This window comes from Archocentrus centrarchus, chromosome 24, assembly GCF_007364275.1.
Source record: "Archocentrus centrarchus isolate MPI-CPG fArcCen1 chromosome 24, fArcCen1, whole genome shotgun sequence".
Classification (NCBI taxonomy): domain Eukaryota; kingdom Metazoa; phylum Chordata; class Actinopteri; order Cichliformes; family Cichlidae; genus Archocentrus; species Archocentrus centrarchus.
The window spans coordinates 15,566,123-15,588,306 of NC_044369.1; the positions used below are offsets into that span (position 1 = coordinate 15,566,123).

The 22,184-nt window shown below is 38.6% G+C and overlaps 1 protein-coding gene across 4 annotated transcripts; it reads left to right on the top strand.

The window, feature by feature from the left end:
- Nucleotides 1–880: 880 nt before the first annotated feature.
- LOC115774822 (structural maintenance of chromosomes protein 6) lies at nucleotides 881–16,606 on the top strand. Of its 4 annotated transcripts, XM_030722247.1 has the most exons (27): nucleotides 881–962; nucleotides 1,355–1,486; nucleotides 1,658–1,787; nucleotides 2,324–2,429; nucleotides 2,653–2,789; nucleotides 3,000–3,061; nucleotides 3,829–3,909; nucleotides 4,755–4,856; nucleotides 4,982–5,101; nucleotides 5,223–5,321; nucleotides 5,464–5,610; nucleotides 7,772–7,860; nucleotides 7,967–8,131; nucleotides 8,266–8,444; nucleotides 8,703–8,904; nucleotides 9,444–9,558; nucleotides 10,359–10,519; nucleotides 10,708–10,843; nucleotides 11,281–11,361; nucleotides 11,668–11,838; nucleotides 12,944–13,081; nucleotides 13,274–13,419; nucleotides 13,582–13,707; nucleotides 14,702–14,807; nucleotides 15,027–15,179; nucleotides 15,387–15,484; nucleotides 15,624–16,606. In XM_030722247.1, exons 2-27 carry the CDS (start codon nucleotides 1,373–1,375, stop codon nucleotides 15,718–15,720), a joined length of 3,261 nt encoding a protein of 1,086 aa, XP_030578107.1. In that variant the 5' UTR covers nucleotides 881–962; nucleotides 1,355–1,372; the 3' UTR covers nucleotides 15,721–16,606. The 4 variants fall into 4 exon arrangements, 3 of the variants coding, with proteins under 3 accessions (XP_030578107.1, XP_030578110.1, XP_030578109.1); XR_004019213.1 differs by lacking the exons at nucleotides 15,027–15,179; nucleotides 15,387–15,484; nucleotides 15,624–16,606 and having other exon boundaries at nucleotides 13,274–13,366; XM_030722250.1 differs by lacking the exons at nucleotides 881–962; nucleotides 1,355–1,486; nucleotides 1,658–1,787 and having other exon boundaries at nucleotides 2,335–2,429; nucleotides 2,658–2,866.
- Nucleotides 16,607–22,184: the final 5,578 nt, after the last annotated feature.

Genomic DNA, 22,184 nt, shown 5'->3' on the forward strand with positions numbered 1-22,184 from the left:
ACTTTTTATTTATTTATTCAATGCCAGTTTCAGTTTTTATCTTTCAATTCCTTTTTTTTTTTTTCCAAAATCAAGTTGCACTGCCCCCATGGGAGCCAATGTGTCAAGAATAGAATGCAGTTATTTGTCATTATACGGGTGTTAAACGAAATTTGGAGCATCTGTCTGAGCAGTACATGCATACAAGAACAACAGTACCCACACTGGAAGAATACTCACACATCTATTTTCACAGTCTGTTTGCAGAGGGTGTTTTGAGAGGTTATCATGTTACACGTGTTACACGTGACTGCATGAATGCAACGGACTCTGACTCCAGACTGGAAGCAGGCAAATACAAAGAACTGCAGAGACAAAAAATAAGGCCTATATATATGAATTCATTTGGGAGGAATGATATATAATGAGAATAACCTGAAAGTATCATTGCGTTATATTCTAGTAAACGTTGAGCTGCCTGTTTTGCGTGTGTGTGTGTGTGTGTGTTTCGTTTAAATAAGTAAAGACATTTGCACCTGAAAATCACCTGAAAACAGGAACGAAGCATCTGACGGAAAACCACGCCCAAGGATGCTGGGAAAACTGCAGCAGTTTCCAGTGTGCTTGCATCGATTAACAGCAATGAGAACTACGACTGCGAAAAGGGTTCATCTAAAGCAGTAGCGTGTGTCTGATTAGATTGTCATTCATTTTAAAACGTCGTTACGTAAAGTAACGAATTATTACAACTATTTTTCTTTTTATTTAAATTACTCTCACATGTTGCTTTCTTTATTTTAATGGGCGCTTTTGTTAAAATTATTTCTAATTTTCAGTTTTACTTTTAGTTTTTAACAGCTGCTGTTATTGCTCTGTCTCGCGCATTCACGCGAGATTTCAAAGCGGATAGCGGGCGCGAATTCGATAGCCGGGTTAGTGGTCGTTCCCATCAGTTGTGTGTGAGTGCGGGTATTGCAAAGCAGGTAAGCTGTCACTCCGCAAATTACCATACTGACACTTTGATTTACTTATGACGCCGCAAAACTAACCTCAGCAAACTTAACTGACGTTTGGATAGATAATCGTTGACTTTCTGTTTAGCATGTAGCCTTAGTTAGCCAGCTAAGCTAGTTCTGTAACGTGTCTAACTTTCTAACAAGTTAATAAGGGATTCCTGTCGCGGTTTAGCCTGCGGGAATTACTTTGAAAGTGACCGTCCGTTAAATAGTAACCGACGTGACAGTGGAATTTCGCTGTAGAGCTGCTGTTGGCAGTTTAAATAGATGCCCAACTTTGCTAGCAGTTCTTTTATGTAGGTGTGTGTGTGTGTGTGTGTGTGTGTTTTTTCTTTCACTATCTTTTTTTACCCTTAAAGCAACGCGGGGTGTCTACGATGTCTAAAAGGAAAAGCACCCCCGTCAATGAAAATCCCCAAAAGCGATCCAGATCTCTGAATGAAGGTGAAAATGCTGCTGACAGTGACCAGGAAGATTCGTCTCTGAGTAATGTATGTTTCTGTCACGCAGTGAATCCCTACTTGTTTATTTCTTTATAATGTTTCTTATTTAATTATTTGAGAATGCGAAGGACAGAAGCCCACAGTGTGGCTACCTATTTGTCATATAGTGTGTTGTGTCTGTTGCAGTCACTGACAGAAATCACTTTTTTGTATTTGCAGTGTGTTGCTGAGGTGGTGAGCGATGCTGGGATTGTAGAAAGCATCACACTGAAGAATTTTATGTGCCACTCGCTCCTTGGCCCGTTTACCTTTGGCTCCAATGTCAACTTTGTTGTGGGCAACAATGGAAGTGAGTATAACAGCTTAACTGGTGGGGTATTACAGACTGGAGATGTAACCTGGCTTTTAAATCCACCAGTGCAGGCTCTAGCTGTAGTGTGAAGTTAAATTTACATTTTGTTCAAAAGGTATTAATAGTGTACTATAATGCGCCTGTAAAGGCTTATATCAATGCTTAGTCTTTGCAGAAAAACTCAACAAACTCTTTGATAGTTGGTTTTGAGCTTTACACAGATCTTCCACAGCAAACTTTTACTCTCTTTTTAGCGTTGGTGCTTTCTGCCACATGTTGAGTATATACTTTTCTAGTGTTGTTAAGAACACAGGTGTGTCTGCAAATGTCATTCTTTATATGACAGGATCAATGCTTGGCTTTCCAAATCTATGTTTTTAAGATGCATGGTTGCATTTATTATTCATGTGGCAATAAAGCTTGTGTTATAGCTTGAAATGTGAAGTGGAAAGTCAGCAGTTATCTTCCATAAACCTTTGTTTATTACAGTGTCCTGTGTATTTAATTTTTTTGTGCAAACTGTTTTGTGACAGGTGGAAAGAGCGCCGTTCTTACAGCTCTCATAGTTGCCTTAGGCGGGAATGCCCAGGCTACAAACAGAGGATCATCCCTCAGGGGTTTCGTGAAGGAAGGAGAAAGGTGAACTGATAAGTTACTTTAGGCATAAATTCTTTCACTCTTTCCATCCCCAGCGAGAGCCTCCAAAATCAGGGCCAATTTTCTTCTTAATTCTTCAAACCTATAGTGTATCTGTTTTCTCCCCTTTTGTGATGGGAGTATATCAAAAATGTAAAAGTGTCACTTTCAAAAGTAATTTTTTTTTTAAGTATCTGACTCATAATGTGCATTTCTCTCTCCTCAGTTCAGCTGATGTTTCTATCACCTTGCGTAACAAAGGAAGGGATGCTTACAAACCGGAAGTGTATGGTCCAGCTATTATTGTAGATCTAAGGCTAACTCGTGATGGGATTAGAACATATAAACTGAGAAGCAGATCAGGTAAAAAAAAAAAAACCCTAAGGTGTTTGCAAATTTCCTACAGATTCATGCAACTACTTGCAGTAAATTTTCCAAAAGTAAGTATAGTTTCCCACTGATTTAAAATAAAGATAGAAAGACAAGGAAGGAAAAAGAATCACTTTTTGCAGTTCAGCAAATCTGAAGTGAGAATAAAGTTCACGAACAGAATTAATTTTTTTCCTCTTACAGGTCAGCTAATCTCGACCAAAAAAGAAGAGCTGATTTCTATTCTGGACAATTTCAATATTCAGGTATGAGATGCAGGTCTTCTTCCTACAAAGATCATATTATATAACTCCTGTTTACAAAGACTGTTGTGCAACCTCCCACCACAGGGTAAAGCTGGGTCAGGTAACACATGGGACATTTAGATAGACTTCCAAGAAGTATTTAATACTTTAATACAAAATGGCAGTTTTGTGGGGCTTTTTTTTTTGTAATCATAAAGTATTGGCAAAGCACAAAAATGCTTAATCAACATAGAATTGCACACAGCCTGTGCACAGAAAATGTGCTGAGCCCAACACTGCCCACCTACACCCCGATCCTGATTTTTAGCTCATCCAGCTGAAGGATCAGGGAGTTTATGCCATCGTCTGTCCATGTCTAATAATAATTGTTACTCTTCCCTTTGGGCAGAATTTGATCAAACTTAGACATGATGATCCCTCAATAGGTCATCACCCAAAATGTGCTCAAGGTCCAATCTTTTTTTTGCTCTCATTGGATTTTAATTCTTATTAGCTTGTGCCATTTTAATTCTTATTAGCTTGTGCCATACAGCCAACTAGTGACAAGAAAACATAAAAAGCAAGATGAGCTGCTGTGTCATTGACGTAATGGTTAAACTGCACCTTTGGCTATGCTGTGATTTCAGCTGTATTTATCTGTAAAATCACATTTTTTGAACTGAAACTTGAGCAACAAATTCTGGGGACAACTTGTTGAAAAGTGGATCATGTAAGGACCTTTTAAACCTGTGTTACTGTGACGCTTATTAATTTGTTTTCTCCTAAAGGTCAACAATCCTGTGTCAGTTCTCACTCAGGAAATGAGCAAATACTTCCTGCACTCTAAAGGAGAGGGAGACAAGTATAAGGTTAGTTCAGAGTAATTATATATTTAAGCTATGCAGCAGCTGAACTGAACACAAACCACTCCACAGATTACCAGGAAATTTGTACAGTTTTATTTAAGTTACTTATGACATATTTCTGTCGAGGCAGTGAAATCTGTTCTGGTGCCACCATGAAGTAGACATTTTTTTGGTTTGGAGCAGTCTAGAAAACAATAGGCTGGTTTGATTACTCAGCCTCTGTGGGATTGGCCTATTTGTAGGGCTTCCGGTGTAGCCAGTTGGTATAAACCAACAGGCCAACACTTCCTGTTCCATCTTCTAGTCATTATTTTCAAATACATATAATTTTTTTGGGAAAAGGGGGCTAATAAAAAAGTTTTCCGATTCCCCCCCCCCCCCCCCCAAAATGCAGTCCCTCTCCTGTTTTTCACACAGACTCCCTTACCTGCATGCATCCAAAGCCTGCCCAATGTGATTGGTCAGTAGCTTCCAGCACCAAATATCTTTTCCCTTGCCTAAAGATTCTAATCTAGTGCTGATATCACTTAGAGATTAGATTTGGAGTGTAAGGGATTTGGTGCAGTCATTCTTGTGGTACATTTGGGATTCTGTAATTTTGCATCATATCAAACCTCGATTTCTGATCACATACTTGCATAACTGATTATACTGTTGGCAGCCTAAGTTGTAGTTTTGTTTTGATTGGTAAGATAGCAAACCCTACACCTGCTTGATTATCTTGTTAGCATGCTCCTTATCTTAAAGTACCACCCTCTGGTTTGAATATGTTTCTTAGTATTGTTTTGCTAGCTGTTGCCTATAGATGAACCAAGGTTTTCTTTGATCTCAAAATTTCTTTTGCACAGTTTTTTATGAAAGCCACCCAGTTGGAACAGATGAGAGAAGACTTTATCTACATTAAAACCACCAAGCATCTCACAGAGGATAAAGTTGAGCAACACAGTGAAGTATGCATTTGTTTAGCTGATATTAACACATTTATTGGATTTTTAACCTTTTATTCACATTGCACAGCTAAGCTCTATTTTAACACATCTTTAATATTAATTTGTGTTCATTCTATTTGTACCAGTGCTTGAAAGACCTCAAACGGAAGTACCTGGAGAAAGAGGACCGTTACAGGAGCTTAGCTTCACTTGATGAAATGCACACCAAGCTGGAGGAGTTGCAGAAGCAGATGGCTTGGGCTTTGGTGAGATCATTTTCCTCCAACTGAAACTTCCCACAGCTTTTTTACCTACTCCACCATTTCCTTTTTGCCTACTTAGTTAAGATCACTTGTATAAATGTTAATGCCTGTATGAATGTTGCAGGTGACTGAGATGGAGAAGGAACTAGAGCCAATGAAGGAGAAGCTGCAGGCAGACAGACATTCCACAGAGAAATATGACGAGAAAGTGAATGAATGGAAGGTATGAAACTCCACGAAATCACCATATAACACAGCTTGGATGTTAAATAATGGTGTGTGCTTTTAGGGTAACTGAAAATTATTACTACTACAGTTTTGTCCATTTTCTAACCTTTGAACCCTAAACCTCTTTGATCATGCAGAATAAGGTCGAGGATGCAGAGAAGAAATACAAACAGATTCAGGAACAGCTGGAGGGTATCACCCAGCAAGTCCAGGAGCTCCAGCCTAAATGTGCTGAGCTCAAGGCTGAGGCACAGAAATGCAACACCCGCTTAAAGTCCAGTGAGGTGAGAGTTCAAACAGTGCATTAACCGATTTTTCAATTAATCTTTATTTATATAGAGCCAATAGTCACCTCAAGGCACTTTATATTGTAAGGTAAAGACCCTACAATAATTACAGAGAAAACCGAACAATCAAAACAACTCCCTATGAGCAAGCACTTGATGACAGTGGGAAGGAAAAACTCCCTTTAACAGGAAAAAAACCTCCAACTGAACCAGGCTCAGAGAGGGGCAGTCATCTGCTGTGACCTGTTGGGGGTGGGAGGAGGGAGAGGAGATAAAAGACATGGTGTGGAAGAGAGCCAGAGATTAATATTAACTGATGATTAAATGCAGAGTGGTGTATAAAAAAGAGGCAAATGAAAAAAACACTCATCGCTGCATCATGAGAACCCCCCAGCAGCCTAGGCCTATTGCAGCGTAACAAAGGGGGAGGGTTTGGGGGTCACCTGATCCAGCCCTAACTGAGCTTAATCAAAAAGGAAAGTTTTAAGCTTAGTCTTTAAACTAGAGAGGGTGTCTGTCTCCCGAATCCAGACTGGGAGCTGGTTCCACAGAAGAGGGGCCTGAAAGCTGACGGCTCTGCCTTCCATTCTATATTTTTAAGTATCCTAGGAACCGCAAGTAAGTCAGCAGTCTGAGAGCGAAGTGCTCTGTTGGAGTGATGGGTTACTATGAGGTATTTAAGATAAGGTGGGGCCTGGGGCCCTATTCAAAGCCTTGTATGTAAGAAGAAGGACTTTAAATTAAATTCTGGATTTAACAGGGAGCCAATGAAGAGAAGCCAATATGGGAGAAATATGCTCTCTTTCTAGTCCTTGTCAGTACTCGCACTGCAGCATTTTCACTAAGTTGAAGGCTTTTCAGGGGGCTTTTAGGACAGCCTAATAGTAATTAATTACAGTAGTCCAGTAATAAATGCATGAATTAGCTTTTCAGCATCACTCTGAGAAAGGATGTTTCTAATTTTAGAATTGTGCAAATGCTTGAAAATAGTCCTACACATTTGATTAATATGCACATTGAAGGACATAAACTGATAAAAATTACTCCAAGATTCCTCACAGTGTTAGTGGAGAACAAGGTAATGCCATCCGGAGTAAATATCCGGTTAGACTGTGTTTCTAAGATTTGTAGGGCTGACTTCAGTTTTATCTGAATTTAGAAGCAGGAAATTAGAGGTCATCCAGGCCTTTATGTCTTAAAGACAATCCTGCAGTTTAACTAATTGATGTGCGTCATCTGGCTTCAAGGATAGATAAAGCTGAGTATCATCAGCATAACAGTGAAAATGTATAGAATGGAATGCCTTTATTGTCATTATACAGAATGTACAATGAGATTGGATATGCAGTGCTTTCTAATAATACTGCCTAAGCGAAGCATGTATGATGTAAATAGAATTGGTCCTAGCATGGAACCCTGTGGAACTCCATAATTAACTTTAGTGAGTGAAGAAGTGAAGTCTATTAGATAAAGATAAATCAGAGAGAAAGAGTCTAAATATCAGAAATATTGAAAGTATCTGTATACAAAGATATGTCTGGGAGATGGTTATGAATATTTTCTAATGATTAGAATTTTATTAATGAAGAAATTCATGAGGTCATTACTAGTTAAGGTTAAAGTGCTGAAGGTTCTTATTTTCTTCAATCAGTGATGACTAGTAAAATGTCCTAGCTTTACAGAGGGCTTTTTATAGAGCAGCAAACTCTTTTTCCAGGCCAAATGTAGAACGTCTAAATGAGTGAAACACCATTTCCTCTTCATCTTACCATAAGGTAGATTTCTGACAGTCGGCTCATTCATTTTTTTTTTTTTTTTTGTATAAGTACTTCATGATTTTATGCAAGTATGTGGAAATGTCATGGAGATATGTGAGCTGCTTTGTGTTTTTTGTTAAGTGGCATGATGCTTAGTTTATAGTGTTGAGTAGTATGTGCAGTAGCAATTGCATTTGTGATCCTTAACAGGCACCGTGGCTTTCCATCTTCTGATTTGCCTTCTGATCTGTATTTTTGTCATCAACAGTGAATGCATGGGAGTACATATTTCCTGTCTCATACTGTATAATTAAGTGCAAGTTTGTTTAAAATTACAGTTATGATTGTGATGCTTGTAGATCAGCTCTGTAAATGTTTCATTCTTCATGTGTGCACATCAGGTCACAGTCCACAGATGCAAAGTCAACCTGAGGGACCTGGAAAAGGACAAAATTCAGCTGTTGTCAAGGATAAAAGATCTCAAGCTGAGGTTTCATGTCATTTTGTTGTCTTTTGCATTACATTCAGGCTGAAATTATATTTTCCTTTGCTCTCTTTCATCATCAATTTTTTTTTTCTTCTTGTCTTACCCCTAGCATCAGTCAGAAAACAGGAGCAGAGAGTAAAGCCAGGGCGGAACGGATTGAGCAGATTCAGGCTGAGCTGGAAAACCTGAACCATCAGATCTCTACTCTGGGCCAGCAGATTGACCAGTATCAGCATGCCATTTGTCGCACCAAAGAAGAACAAGGAAAGATGAGGTAGAGAAATGCTCCAAAGTAAAATAAATTGTAAATGCATAACCAATAATTGCTGCTTCTAAGGTAGCTTAATTGCATAGTAAAGAAGAAAATGTTATTCTCTAGAAAATATATTTTACATCTCCATTTATCAGGCGAGAGCAGGAGGGTCTCCAGAAGTCCATTGAAGTCAACAAAAGGAACCTGCAGACAATGGAGAGCAGCCGCTCCAATCGGCTTCGGCGTTTTGGAGAGCAGATGCCTGCGCTGCTTAATGCCATTCAGGACACTCACAGAAAAGGCCTGTTCAAGCACAGGCCTCGTGGACCTTTGGGTAAGAGCCAGTTATGCACAGGTGAAAGTGTATGCAATCAGCCATTTGAACCATTAATCATATGGCATAATGAAAAACAAATTACAGTACACTTTTCCCTGTTGTTTTATTCCTTGCATGCTGAACATACAGTCATGTTGTAAAACTATTTTTTTTTTTCCTTTTTTTTTTTTTTCTTTCCAGCACCTGTTTCTAAAGCCTAACCAAGTGCAACATGTGTGACAAAAATAAACTTTTAACTTTCTTTCTCTTTTACAGGTTTCCTAATTAGCCTGAAGGACCCAGAGCTCGCCCTTGCTGTAGAAGTATGTCTTAAAGGCCAGCTGCTTGCCTTCACTTGTGACAACTATGAAGATGAGAAGGTTCTGCAGGGCCTCATGGCCAAAGTGCTTCAAGGAGGTCGCAGACCTGCTATCATAACTAGCAACTTCCTCCAACAAGTTCATGATACGCGAAAAAGGTGAGTATAGAGATTTAATATAGGGTTCGATTCCACCTTGGCTCAGGTCTCTCTCTGTGTGGAGTTTGCATGTTCTCCCATGTCTGCGTGGGTTTTCTTTGGGTACTCCCGTTTCCTCCCACATTCCAAAGACATGCACTTACTGGGGTTAGGTTAATTCCCGATAGGTGTGAATGTGAGTGTGGATGGTTGTCTGTCTCTCTCTGTGTTGGCCCTGCGATAGGCCAGCGAACTGTACAGGGTGTACCCTGCTTCTCGCCCCATGTCAGCTGGGATAGGCTCCAGAAATATATGTATATGTATGTATAATTTTTTTTTTTGATCACTCTTTTAATTGTGCAAAAAAGATTCAGTTTGAATGCATCCTTCTATAAAGAATGAGTTGGTGCATCCAGTAATGAGGGGTTCTTGATCGCCTTACTTAAGTGACAGTGACAGTATGATAAAGATTTATTTTGTGTAAATTGTTCCTTTATTACAATTATATCTGAAACTCTTTAATCAAAAATAGTTTTTGTTTGTTTTGTCTTTTGTGGCAGAGCTGTCAATCACCCGAACTACCCCTCCGTGCTTCAGGCTCTAGAAATCGAGGACCCAGTTGTGGCCAACTGCCTGATCGATCAGAAGGGCATAGAGAGCATTCTGCTTATTAAGGTAAAGCACAACTTTTTCACAAGAGGAATCCTGAGAACACACAATACTGAATGTAGTCATAGATGCAAATATTCAGCAGAGTGGTTAGACATGTCTTTTGTATATGATGTACTATAAGGTAAGCTGTACTTTAAATAACGTTTACTTTATTTAAACTCTGAAAGACCTTTAGCATGTCATCACACCTTAAAGAATCAGCTGTGCAGGTCTCTAAGTTTATCCATGATCTTGTCTTCTCTGTATTGTGACCTGGATTGCCAGACCATATTCATGTTTTATACTGCTTATTAATTAAGTCAGCTTATTAATTTTTATGCTGGTATATACAGTTGTGTCCAAAAGTTGTTGGCCAGTAGTTAAAATATTTCAATTTTCTTCAATTCCAGCAAAGTTCTATTGGAAATGAAGCACACAGCTGTATGTATAACTGGTTAACAGTTGGTTAATGGCTGCAAGTTGATTCACTTAAACCTCCCGAGTGTCATGTAAATGTTTTGTTTCAATGAAAATTATACAAGTCAAGGAATCTGACCTTTTTGTGTAGTGGAGTCAGTGTGGTCATTGCCACAAATCTGCTTAAACCTCAACTGCTTAAAATTTGCAGAGACATATAATTTGAAAGCCTCTAAATATTCACTATGTCCATTATTTATAGTTGTATATGAAAATTTGACAGATTCTTGATGTGGAGTCAGACTTTAGACACCATAAAAGAGATTTTGGATCTTATAATTTACCTTCTGAACAGTATTTAGGCGTTCGGACTTTGTGTTATATTGACATGTTTTCCTTGTGTGTAGAATCGAACAGAGGCTCGGAGAGTGATGCAGGGCAAAAGTCCTCCCCCAAACTGCATCCATGCTTTCTCTAAGGATGGCGATCAGATCTTTACTAACCGTAATTATGCTGCTGAGCAGACCAGAGCCAACTATCTCTCAGGAGATGTTGAGGAGGAGATCAGGTATGTGTCTGATGTTAAAAAATATAAAAACAAAAGTGTAAAAGTTGAAAAATTAATTGGCTGAAATTAAAACACAGGCAGATTGTACATATGAAAACTGTTCTTTTGTCCTCTTTATACTTTTACTGTATATATTCTGTCCGTGTCAATCCATTTTTGCCTCTCCTGGTCCCTTTATTTGCCCTCAGACACTTACAGAGGGAGCTGGAAAACCAGAAAGCTCACGCAATGCTCTTCCAGCAACAGATGAGGAAGTTGGATGAAGACATCAGACAAAATGAGGGGCTACTAAGAAGAGCCCATGTAGAGCAGAAGACTACTAAAGTAACTCTCTCTCTCTCTCTCTCTCTCTCTCTCTCTCTCTCTCTCTCTCTCTCTCTCTCTCTCTCTCTCTCTCTCTCTCTCTCTCTCTCTCTCTCTCTCTCTCTCTCTCTCTCTCTCTCTCTATATATATATATATATATATATATATATATATATATATATATATATATATATATATATATATATATATATATTAAAATAAATATGTATATTTAAATATGCATACACTCAGTCATTTTGATTTTATAGGTTTCTTTTGGATTTTCAGTTTTAATTAAGAAGATTTTTAATCATATCTTATAGTTTAAAGCATTATAGAATGACTGACTTATTTCAGTTAATTTAGGACAAGATAGTTCAGTCTTTAGAAAAAGAAGAAAGTTGTCTGATTAAAATACAAAATTAATTTGTTAACAAAGCCTGTGTATTTCTTCCAGGAAAAGGCTACAAATTTGCAGCTAGAGCTCACAGACCTACAAAATGTTGAAGAGCCTCAGTCAGAGGACCTCAGGCCTCTGGTTTGTACAAAACATCATGTGTTTTCCCATGTCTATGAAAAGATACTCACTTGTACTGATATTAGTACATATATAATTCCAGTTCCAGAAAAGTTGGGATGCTGTGTAAAATGTAATTTAAAATATAATGTGATTTGCAAATCTAATGAACCCACATTTTATATATAGTAGAACATAAAAATAAATCCAGTGTTTAAATGGAGCAACCCAACTTTTGTGGAATTGGGTTTGTACATATTGTAGCTTTGCATCTTATATCAGCCAGATATACTCTTATGGCACATGGTTATCTCTAATTCACAACAGGAGGAGGATCTCCAGGAGATTATTGCTAAGATCACATCCAAGCATGCTGAGTGCGATGAGGCACGAGCCCAGATGGCTGAACTCAAGGCCTCTTATGAAACGGCAGAGCAGGAATACAAGCAACACAAGGAGCGCATCAACACTATCGCAGAGGAAGCTGATTCAGTCAAGGTAATAAGAGAAAAGAGACCCTTCAGTTCCTGAATCATGAGGTATCCGGTCAATCAAATAAAATAAAACCTTAAAGGTTTACAGTAATCCCTCGCTACTTCGCGGTTCGCTTTTCGCGGACTTGCTGTTTCGCAGCGATATTAGTGTAAAATATTTATTGCAGTATTTTCGCTGTTTCGTGGGTTTTTGCGGTACTCGTTCTTCACATGTGTAGTACGTGTTGTACAATAATGTATATATTTGGTATAGAAGTGTGTGGGGAGGGTTTATAAAACCTTAAAATAGTGTATAACTACTAAAATAATGTATAAGTATTAAAATAAATATAGCGTCCCTACTTCGCGGATTTTCACTTATCGCAGGTGGTCCTGGAAGGTAACACCCACTATAAGTGAGGGATTACTGTAATTCTACGTTGTGGTGGTGAGAGTGTTGACACTGTTTGCTATCTTTCAGGTTTTAATTTTAATATACAAATGTACTGCTTATAGTCATATATTCTTGTAAAAGCTTTTGTTTGAGACAGTCCAAAGTAAAGTCAAGAAATAAGGTGGATAAGAGAAATAAGAGGATATCGAGAATGCTGGACTTAATTCAATCCAAAAATGTATGAATGTGCTTTTCTGAGTATCTGAATTGTTTTAGTCATGGTCCTGTATCATCCAATGCACACACAGTCAAGTTAAATTTTACTCTTCCTTAAATACATTAGCTGTATAGAAATACAGGGTATTTGTCAGTCTAAACAGCTGCTTCATTGTAGAAGTCTTGCATTCCCTTTTACATAATTCTTTAAATGAGATCCCTGACTTGCCACAAGTTTTTTTCCTTTAACCCTGTACTTTCAATATTGTGATTACTTTAAATTTACCTCACAATTAACACCCTTTTAGAGCCCTGAAGCATGAAACCAAACTTGAACTTCATGAAGAATTTTTTTTCTGTTTGTTCCTCTGTATTCCTTAATGTGAGTAGTCTAGTGTGTTTTGAGTGGTCAGTAGAAAAGTACTATGTAAATGCAAGTACATTACTTTACATCCCTAATGTGTGGCTCCTGGCTCTGTTCATGTGTTTATAGTTGATTTTTTGCTTTCTCCTGATACAGGAGGATCTCAGTAAAACTGACCAGGAGGTGATAAAATGCAAGCATCACAAGAGACACTATGATGAGAAACGCAGTGCCCATCTCCGCAGCATCCAGACTCTTGAAGCCAACCTTAAAAGCAAAGAGAAGGAGTATGAGGTATGAGTTAAGACGGCTTAAGGTTAAGGTGTTCAAGCACTAAAAGCAAGTTCTAGGCTGTGCAATGAAGATTGTTTTTTTCATCAGATGGATGTGCTTTGGTTTTAGGAGTTAAATGACAGTTTATTAAGGAACTGTGTCTTGTGCATTTAGTGGCTAAAATACTGGTTTGTTTCACTGTGCCGCACTCAGACCTCAGTGGCCAAAGCCAAAGAGATCTGTCTGGAACGTGTGGAAAGCCGCCGGTCAGCCAAGAGCCTGGACAGTGAGATCAGCCGTCTCAAAGTTAAGATCACTTCCCAGAAGGAACAGCAGGGGGACCGCGAGGAGATTGTGAAGTATTCAACCCTCACTTCAGATGACGATGTGTTATTGACATAATTTCACTGATTCTTCTATAAATTGCTGTATGTGCACAGTTTTCGAACTGCCGTACTACCTCTACACTGTAAAGCAACTGCTTCTCTTTCCTTTTTCACTCGTCTCTGTCCCACATTTAGGCAGTACCATGAGGCTCTGGAGAGCTACAAGAACATGACGCAGCAAATGAAGAACCTCAACAGCTTCATCAAAAGCCTCGACAGTGTTATGAACCACAGACTCCAGGCATACGCTGAGCTCAGGAGGCAAGTGGTGAATCTACAGCTCGTTGCTTTCATTTAGCAGTGGTATACTACTTGTGCAACTTGATAGGAAGTAAATAGTTGATTAAATTACCTCTAGTGAGTGAAAATGTTAAGACTACAGCTTCTGAATTAGGAAATTGTTTTTTGTCTAGTTTAATAAGAGAAACTTGTTCTTTTTTGTTTGCTTTTTAAACCAAGTGTTTGCTTACACGTGAAAGCCAACACTTGGTTTAACCTCGGTCGTGTGACTTGGTTTAACACTTGGTTTGATCTCATAATTTGAACTATTCAAATTATACTTTTTTTTTTTTTTATACTTGAAATAACATGAATACTTAAATAACTGAAACCTTGAAATCAAGTTAACAACATTGCCCACTACAAAATACATGATCCCTTCCATATGTACAACTTAAAACTTTCAAGTACTTCAAGTTCATGTACTTAAAAAAAGGGTTGGCTGTAGCTCAGGAGGTAAAGCAGGTCATCTACCTGTTGGAAGGTTGGTGGCTCAATCCCTGGCTGTTCCAGTCTGCAGTATTGTTGCGCAAGATAGTGACCCTGAATTGATCCTGATGTGTTTATCGCAGCGTGAATGTGAGGTACGAAGCACAGGGTAGGGTTGGGCAGTTTGCTTCATAGTCCCTCTGTGGCATCACTAATAACTGATTACTTCGCTGTTGGGTGGCAGAGGAGCCTGCCATTATGGTAGCCTTATCTATCCTCCCTAATGTACAATATATGGCCCAAATATGCACAGAAAAGCATATGGGTGAAAGAGAAACAGGTACACCGGAAGATTATTCCTCACTTTTTTTCTTTCTTAGTTGTTTCTATACTTTGACTGATTCTTCAAAACTTGTACTTTCAGGAGGCAGCCTCGTATATTAGTGAAATACCCCTACAGGTCCTTTGGACGCCTATGTGTAAAGGTACTATATTTTTGAAGGTGCACTTATTTGATGGCTTTTCTCTATCTCTCTTGGTGTTTTAGGTTTCTGTCAGCCCGCTGTAAATACTACTTTGACAGCATGCTTGCCCAGAGAGGCTACAGTGGAAGTATGACCTTTGACCACAAGAATGAAACCCTCTCAATCTCCGTAAGCACTTTTTTCATTTATCAGTAAGGAGGACACTACAGCCTCAAATTTGCATTCAGCTGTCTAAAGGTTTTTGATTACTATTAATTTATCCTATAGGCACTAGTTTATCAATGAAAAGACAAATTGTATTTGTATTTGTTACTGAAATCTTCAGTAAATGAAATGTAATTTAAAAATTTTTTTTTTTCACTCAGAATTCTTATGATTATGTTATAGGTGCAGCCAGGCCAAGGAAACAAGGCTGACTTGAGTGACATGCGCTCCCTGTCCGGGGGCGAGCGCTCTTTTTCCACTGTTTGTTTTGTCCTCTCTCTTTGGGCCATCACAGAGGCGCCTTTCCGCTGTCTTGATGAGTTTGATGTTTACATGGTAATACAATGTTTACATCTTAATATGATACTGTTTATGTTGAGATCACGGGTGTGTGGATATTGCAAACTGAGATAATCATCAGTAAAAACAACAAATGATTAGGAGACAGATAATATGCAACAATTCATTACAACTGCAAAACTGTCCCGCTGGGTTTGGCCTTATTTAAAGATAACATTGTGCTTTGGTGTTCTGTTTAAATAGGACATGGTGAACAGGAGGATATCTATGGACATGATGCTGAAGGTGGCAGCCAGTCAGCGCTACAGACAGTTCATTTTCCTAACCCCCCAGAACATGAGGTAACCACTGACACAACCGCTGTGTATTTGTATACAGTATTTGTATATTACAGCAGCTAGACCACCCAGATGTGATTTATTGACTTGCTCACTGTAGTTTCAGCATCCACATTATAAATTTTTTTTTTTTTTTTTAAAGTTCTCTTCCAGAGAGTAGTATCATTCGCATCCTCCGCCTCAAAGATCCAGATCGTGGCCAGAGGAACTCACAGAGAAGTCAAGACGAGGACCAATAATCTTGCTAACTCTGTTTAACAGAATAGGACCATCACGTGCCTCTGAAACGCTGAGACCTTCGAAAGTGTTTTTAATAGTGAAGGCGTTCAGTCACATACTCTTCCTTACTTATCAGCTGAGCTTCAGTTTTGCGAAGCCTCAGATCTGTTCATGTAAATAAGAATAATTGTTCAATTTTGTGCTGTTTGTCAAATGTTTGCTCTCCAACACTGAATTCAGATGGTAAAATGTAAATACAATTCACTCTGTATAGGGAGGGAGTGTTTTTATACCAACTGCAAAAATAACTTAAAGGACTTGAAAATTGGCACATTGAGGGAGTAAATGGCAGGAGATTTTTTTTTTAATTAAATGCAGTTAAAAGGGGTTTATTTATTTTTTTGATGGGAGCATTATTATTTTTTTTTTCTTAAGCACATGGAGCTTCATGGAGGCTTTTTCTATCTCAGGTTTGCTTGATCCAAGCAAGCGTATCAAGGTGCTGCTAAAGAAACCTAAAACAAAGTTGGCAGTGTCAGAATTTTGAGCACCTCTTTGATAATTTAAAAAAAAAAAAAAAAAGTGTCTTCCTAAAGGTTTCTTTGATGGTTGATGCTGTGTCAAGTAATAATGATCATTTGGATTTATATTATGCTGCCTCTGTCCATAAGGTTGCGGGGGGTGTGTGGTAATGAGTGGTGGGCTGGAACCCATTTCAGCTGACACAAAGCCAGAGGTGTGTACACCCTGTATGGGTTTGCCCATCACTCATTGTTGTTTGCCTATATTATGTATATTGTAATATCTATTGACTGACAGGTTTCCCAGGATTTATTTGAATATTTTAGGGATAATCCCTCACCTCCACTGACACTTGGACTGGTACCCTGTTGATCAATATAATAATTAAAGATATTTTTATAAATCAGTTTCAGACAACAGTTGTGACTTTTTTAAGTTGTCCATGATTATCTCATGAACGCAGTATGCAGACACACCCTGAGGCAGTTTCTTCCAATTTAGCACAAATGTCAACATACAAAGTTTTAAGGTCACGATGACCTCGTAACACATTTTTAGCTGTAATTAAAGAATTAATCTTTTTTTCAGCTGCTCCCCTTAGGGGGCGCCACAGTTCATAATTTGCCTCCTTTTCTCCCACCTCCATTTGACCAACCCTCTGCTGTCCTTCACCCATGCCAAACTCCCACATTTCCTTCACTCTTGTTGCCTCCAAACATGCCTTCTGCATCTCTGCTAACTCTGTCTTCAGCCAGCAGTAGCACAGTCATAAAAAAAAAAAATGGATCATTGTGTGCAAAGCTTATCAAAACTGTAGGAGGAGCAATTCTTGAATTGCAGCGATGGTCAGACGGCTTGCAATTGTATGAACTCATAAGTCGTTTGGGGCGGGTGAGCTAAAATTGAATTTTGTCAAAATATTCAGATTTATTTAAATTTTTTGCAATGCACTAGTTTTATGAGCACAGACTATAAAAGATGACTGTAGATGTGTGAAGTCCTGCTTTTTGATCCTTGAGCTGAACGCTTCTGCCTTCTCCAGCGGGTTGTGAAACCTCACACTCACTGGCAACCTGACAATCACAAGTTATTAGCCAGCAAGTGTACCCTGAACGATCCTCCTTTCTGACACTCAGAAGCACCAAAAACTTAAAAAAATGGACTGAATGTTTCATTCAGTATGACCTGAAATTAGTGACTGAGCTCATAAACTCATCAAGAAAGTGTTTACTGAGGTCAAGCCTGAGATCCTTTATTCAGACTTAGAGGACCAGAAGTCTTTCTGGGATCAGATGTATTGCCCCCCTGTGGCTGTTAATATTAATTCAGGCTTAAGTAATTTCTGCTTTGGCTTCACTTTTTAAACCTGGATGCCATCTTTTATACTGTATTGAGAAATCATATTTTAAAATGTCAGGTGCTGACTCAAGTGCATTGTAATTCAAGGCTGATAGAAAACACAGAAGAGGGAGTACAATATACTTTGCACAAAAAAAATAAGGAAATTTCTGTTTGTCAGTTATATCTTTGTTGTAAAAATGCTTCTTAGCAGTAAACCTTACTGTTGGAAAAGCCTGTTTATTTCCTCTTATTGCCACATTTGTGCCGCTGGGAGTACTTAGGAAAACAAACTCAACAGTGAACTGCTGCTGGCCTTTTACTATGCTGCCATCGAGAGCATCCCCACTCAGGGAGTCACAGTGTGGCATGCTGGTTGCGCTGCTGCAGACAGTGTTACAGGATGTCATCAAGGCCACGCAAAAAATGATCAGCCACCCCCCTGCTCTCCCTTAATGTTATCGCCAGCTCACGATGCCATTGCCGAGCGGCAAATATCAAGGTTTCCGCACATTTCTTCCAACTACTACCCACTGGAAAAGGATAGAGATCCCTCAAAATCCAGACATCTTGGTTCAGGAACAGTTTCTTCTCCACAGGTAGTGTTGTAGTCAAGACCACCTAACCCGAGACCGAGGCAAGACCAAGACCAGAGTGTATCGAGACCGAGACAAGACCAGGACTTTTAGGGTCCAAGACCAGTCGAGACCAAAACCGAGGGAGGGCGAGACCGAGACAAGACCAAGACCAGTGCCTGACGCTACATGACCCAATAAAATGTGAAACATGATCAAAATCACTTCTCAAATTGATCTGAAAGATCCACATTCCCATAAAATCATCCTGATATCAAAACACTCACAGCTCAAATAAATATAACCATCTTTATTTAATACTCCTGGGTGACTTCCATCATTTATCACAGAATGTAAAACAGTTATTCATAGTTCATCACAATAGTCTTAACTTTTCTCTGCCTTTCATAAACAATGCATAAAGTTGTGTTGTTTTTAAACCAACAATCTTTGTAAAAATGGGTGCTTTTTCAAAACCACATAGCTAAATGTGTAAAACTGAAAAAAATGGCAAACACTCATCAACAGTAAGAACTAAAGCCTTTAATCTTATACAGATTAAAGCTGCAGGATGTAACTTTTATAAAAAATCTGGTTTTTACATATTTGTTAAAACTGTCACCATGTCAGACAGTATGAGACCGATAATCTGCGAAAAAAATGGAGCTCCTCCACCTCCTCCCTGAATCGCTCCCAGTCAAAAACAACCAATCAGAGCCAGGAGGAGGGTCTTAGCACTGTCAATCACTCCTCGTGTATGGGGCTCAATGTACTTCAAGATTTGGTATCGATCCTATGCCAAGTAAACACAGGGCCATTATCACCGATACTGATACCAATACTTTTTAATAATTAAGAAGAATTTCCATGAAGTTTAACTGGTTTGAGATTTTTTTCCTTTGGATCATTAATTAGTTAAAACCCAGGATAGAAATGGGCAAAGTTTATATGTAAGTAGAAAATACTTTATCAAAATAAAAGTTATTGTTCTGAAACAATAGAACATTAACAAAACATTTTTCCCCATACATTGATGTCTGGATTTTTTTTTTATATAAATTAAGTGTACAAAATCATCACTCAAGAACAAATGCAAACTTTTTTTCCAGGTAGATCGTTCAGAAAGTATTATAAAAAATGTCCCTTCATTCACTAATTTTCTACAAATTTAAATTAAAATTTGCTTTAAATGTTTCATAGCAAAATCCTTTTTTTTTCCCTAAATAAAATATGTTATGCGTCACATAACAAAACACTGTGGGGAGGGGAGGAGCAAAGTGCTCTGTGCTGTGGCAGGAGCGACACTTAGACAGTCAGCTCGCATCTTTGATGAAACCGCAGCGCTGCATACAGGAGAGAAACTGAAGCCAAAGTATCGATCTCATTACACTGATATTGATCAATACCAATACCAGTGTTGGCATCCATATTATCGATATTAGGATCGATCTGCCCACCACTAGCTCAATGTACTAATGGCGGAAACAACTTACTTACTTCTCTGCAGTTACCATTGGTGGTGGCCATGGTAACTTCAGGGTTCTAGCAAGAAATATTTCTCACCCCAGCGCTAACGCTAATGCTAATTAGTAAGCTAATGCTAACCGCTAAATGCCGCTCCCACTTGTTAATTGCAGAACTCTAAATCAGGCCTTATTAGATTGATAGAATGATAATTTTTGCATATAATCCAGAAAAGTTATATTTATATATCATCACATTAAAAAACATACACAACAAAAACATAATCCAGATTTTTTAACAATCAGCTGCTAAAAGCATTTCCTACATTTGAATATCAGCCACCATGTTGTGAGCATAAACTATCACTTTTGAATGCAACAATAGGAAGTGACATCTTGCTGGGAACTGTAGTTATTTTATTCTTGAAGGCCTCTCACAGCTCTACTGGTGCTGAAAACTAATGTTTGACTATGGCTTTCTGAATACAAGTAGGGCTGCAACTATCAATTATTTTAGTAATCAAGTATTCAATTGATTACTCCGTCAATTAATCAAGTAATTGGATAAGAAATAATTTTTCATTTTAACATCAGCATATTCGTTCAGATGTTTCTCTGAACATTGCTAGTGCTAATGGCACTTTCCGCAGTACACTGTGGTTATAGGTCTGTTCTGGTGGTTACAGCTGACATACAGAAAAAATAACAGCTGACATCCTCTGCACAACACACGCACGCACATTCAAACATGCGCACTCACATGACAGAGAAGTAGGGGCGTGGAAAAACATCTCAGCGATCCACTCGTGTTAAAGGGTCGTTTTTGTTTTGTTTTGTTTTTTCCAAATGACGGGAATCCGTTACAGCGATGGAGAACTAACGTGGAGGAAATGCTCCGCTTACACGGAGACACCTGAGCTGCAGAGTTGAAACGAAACATCAAAGCAACAAATTTGTGTCGAGGATTTTTAATAATTGAATTGAGGTACTCCAAGAATCGTTGCAGCCCTAAAACTTGCATTAAATTTTTAGTTTGTGTATCAAAATACATGAAGGTTGGTAAATACCAATAGTGAGATCAAACGTACACACTGTGAATGAAACTGTCGGTGCTCTGTGGTAGATTGCAAACTGCGGTGAAATGATACAGACGTAAGCAGCGATAATAGCGGCGACCTAGCCGGGGCACCGCGGTCAAGTGAGCCGTCTTGACCGCGGTGCCGGGGCGGAGTCTGCGAGGTGCGCTCCTTTGAGAGGCAGAGGAGCGCAATCTTTGTTGGATTGGAATCGGTACGTTTGCATCCAATAAAAGCAAAGATGTTAACAAATAAATTGGACAATATTCTGGCAATTTAGTGATATTTTCAGAGCTGTGGTCTTGACTGGTCTTGAAATAAAATCCGCAAGGTCCGAGTCCATGACAAGACCGAGACCATCAAGAAGCGGTCTCGAGACCGATCTCTAGTGTTGTAGTCAAGACCACCTAACCCGAGACCGAGACAAGACCAAGACCAGAGGGTATCGAGACCGAGACAAGACCAAGACTTTTAGGGTCCGAGACCAGTCGAGACCAAGACCGAGGGGGGGCGAGACCGAGACAAGACCAAGACCAGTGCCTGACACTACATGACACAATAAAATGTGAAACATGATCAAAATCACTTCTCAAATTGATCTGAAAGATCCGCATTCCCATAAAATTACCCTGATATTAAAAACTCACAGCTCAAATAAATATAACCATCTTTATTTAATACTCCTGGGTGACTTCCATCATTTATCACAGAATGTAAAACAATTATTCATAGTTCATCACAATAGTCTTAACTATTCTCTGCCTTTCATAAACTATGCATAAAGTTGTGTTGTTTTTAAACCAACAACCTTTGTAAAAATGGGTGCTTTTTCAAAACCACATAGCTAAATGTGTAAAACTGAAAAAATGGCAAACACTCATCAACAGTAAGAACTAAAGCCTTTAATCTTATACAGATTAAAGCTGCAGGATGTAACTTTTATAAAATATCTGGTTTTTACATATTTGTTAAAACTGTCACCATGTCAGACAGTATGAGACCGATAATCTGTGAAAAAAATGAAGCTCCTCCACCTCCTCCCTGAACATCTCCCAGTCAAAAACAACCAGTCAGAGCCAGGAGGAGGGTCTTAGCACTGTCAATCACTCCTGGTGTATGCTGCTCAATGTAGTTGTGTGCGACACTTCAAGATTTGGTATCGATCCTATGCCACAGGGCCATTATCACCGATACTGATACCAATACTTTTTAATAATTATGAAGAATTTCCATGAAGTTTAACTGGTTTGAGATTTTTTTCCTTTGGATCATTAATTAGTTAAAACCCAGGATAGAATTGGGCAAAGTTTATATGTAAGTAGAAAATACTTTATCAAAATAAAAGTTATTGTTCTGAAACAATAGAATAAAACAATTTTCCCCATACATTGATGTCTGGAATTTTTTTTCATAAATTAAGTGTACAAAATCATCACTCAAGAACAAATGCAAACTTTTTTCCAGGTAGATTTTTCAGAAAGTATAATAAAAAATTTTTATAAAAAATGTC

Coding starts and splice junctions, on each gene's coding strand:
- LOC115774822 (XM_030722247.1), top strand. CDS start 1,373: ATGTCTAAAAGGAAAAGCACCCCCGTCAATGAAAATCCCCAAAAGCGA. Junction 9,559..10,358: donor AGAGCATTCTGCTTATTAAG/GTAAAGCACAAC, acceptor CCTTGTGTGTAG/AATCGAACAGAGGCTCGGAG. Junction 13,082..13,273: donor GCAAAGAGAAGGAGTATGAG/GTATGAGTTAAG, acceptor TGCCGCACTCAG/ACCTCAGTGGCCAAAGCCAA.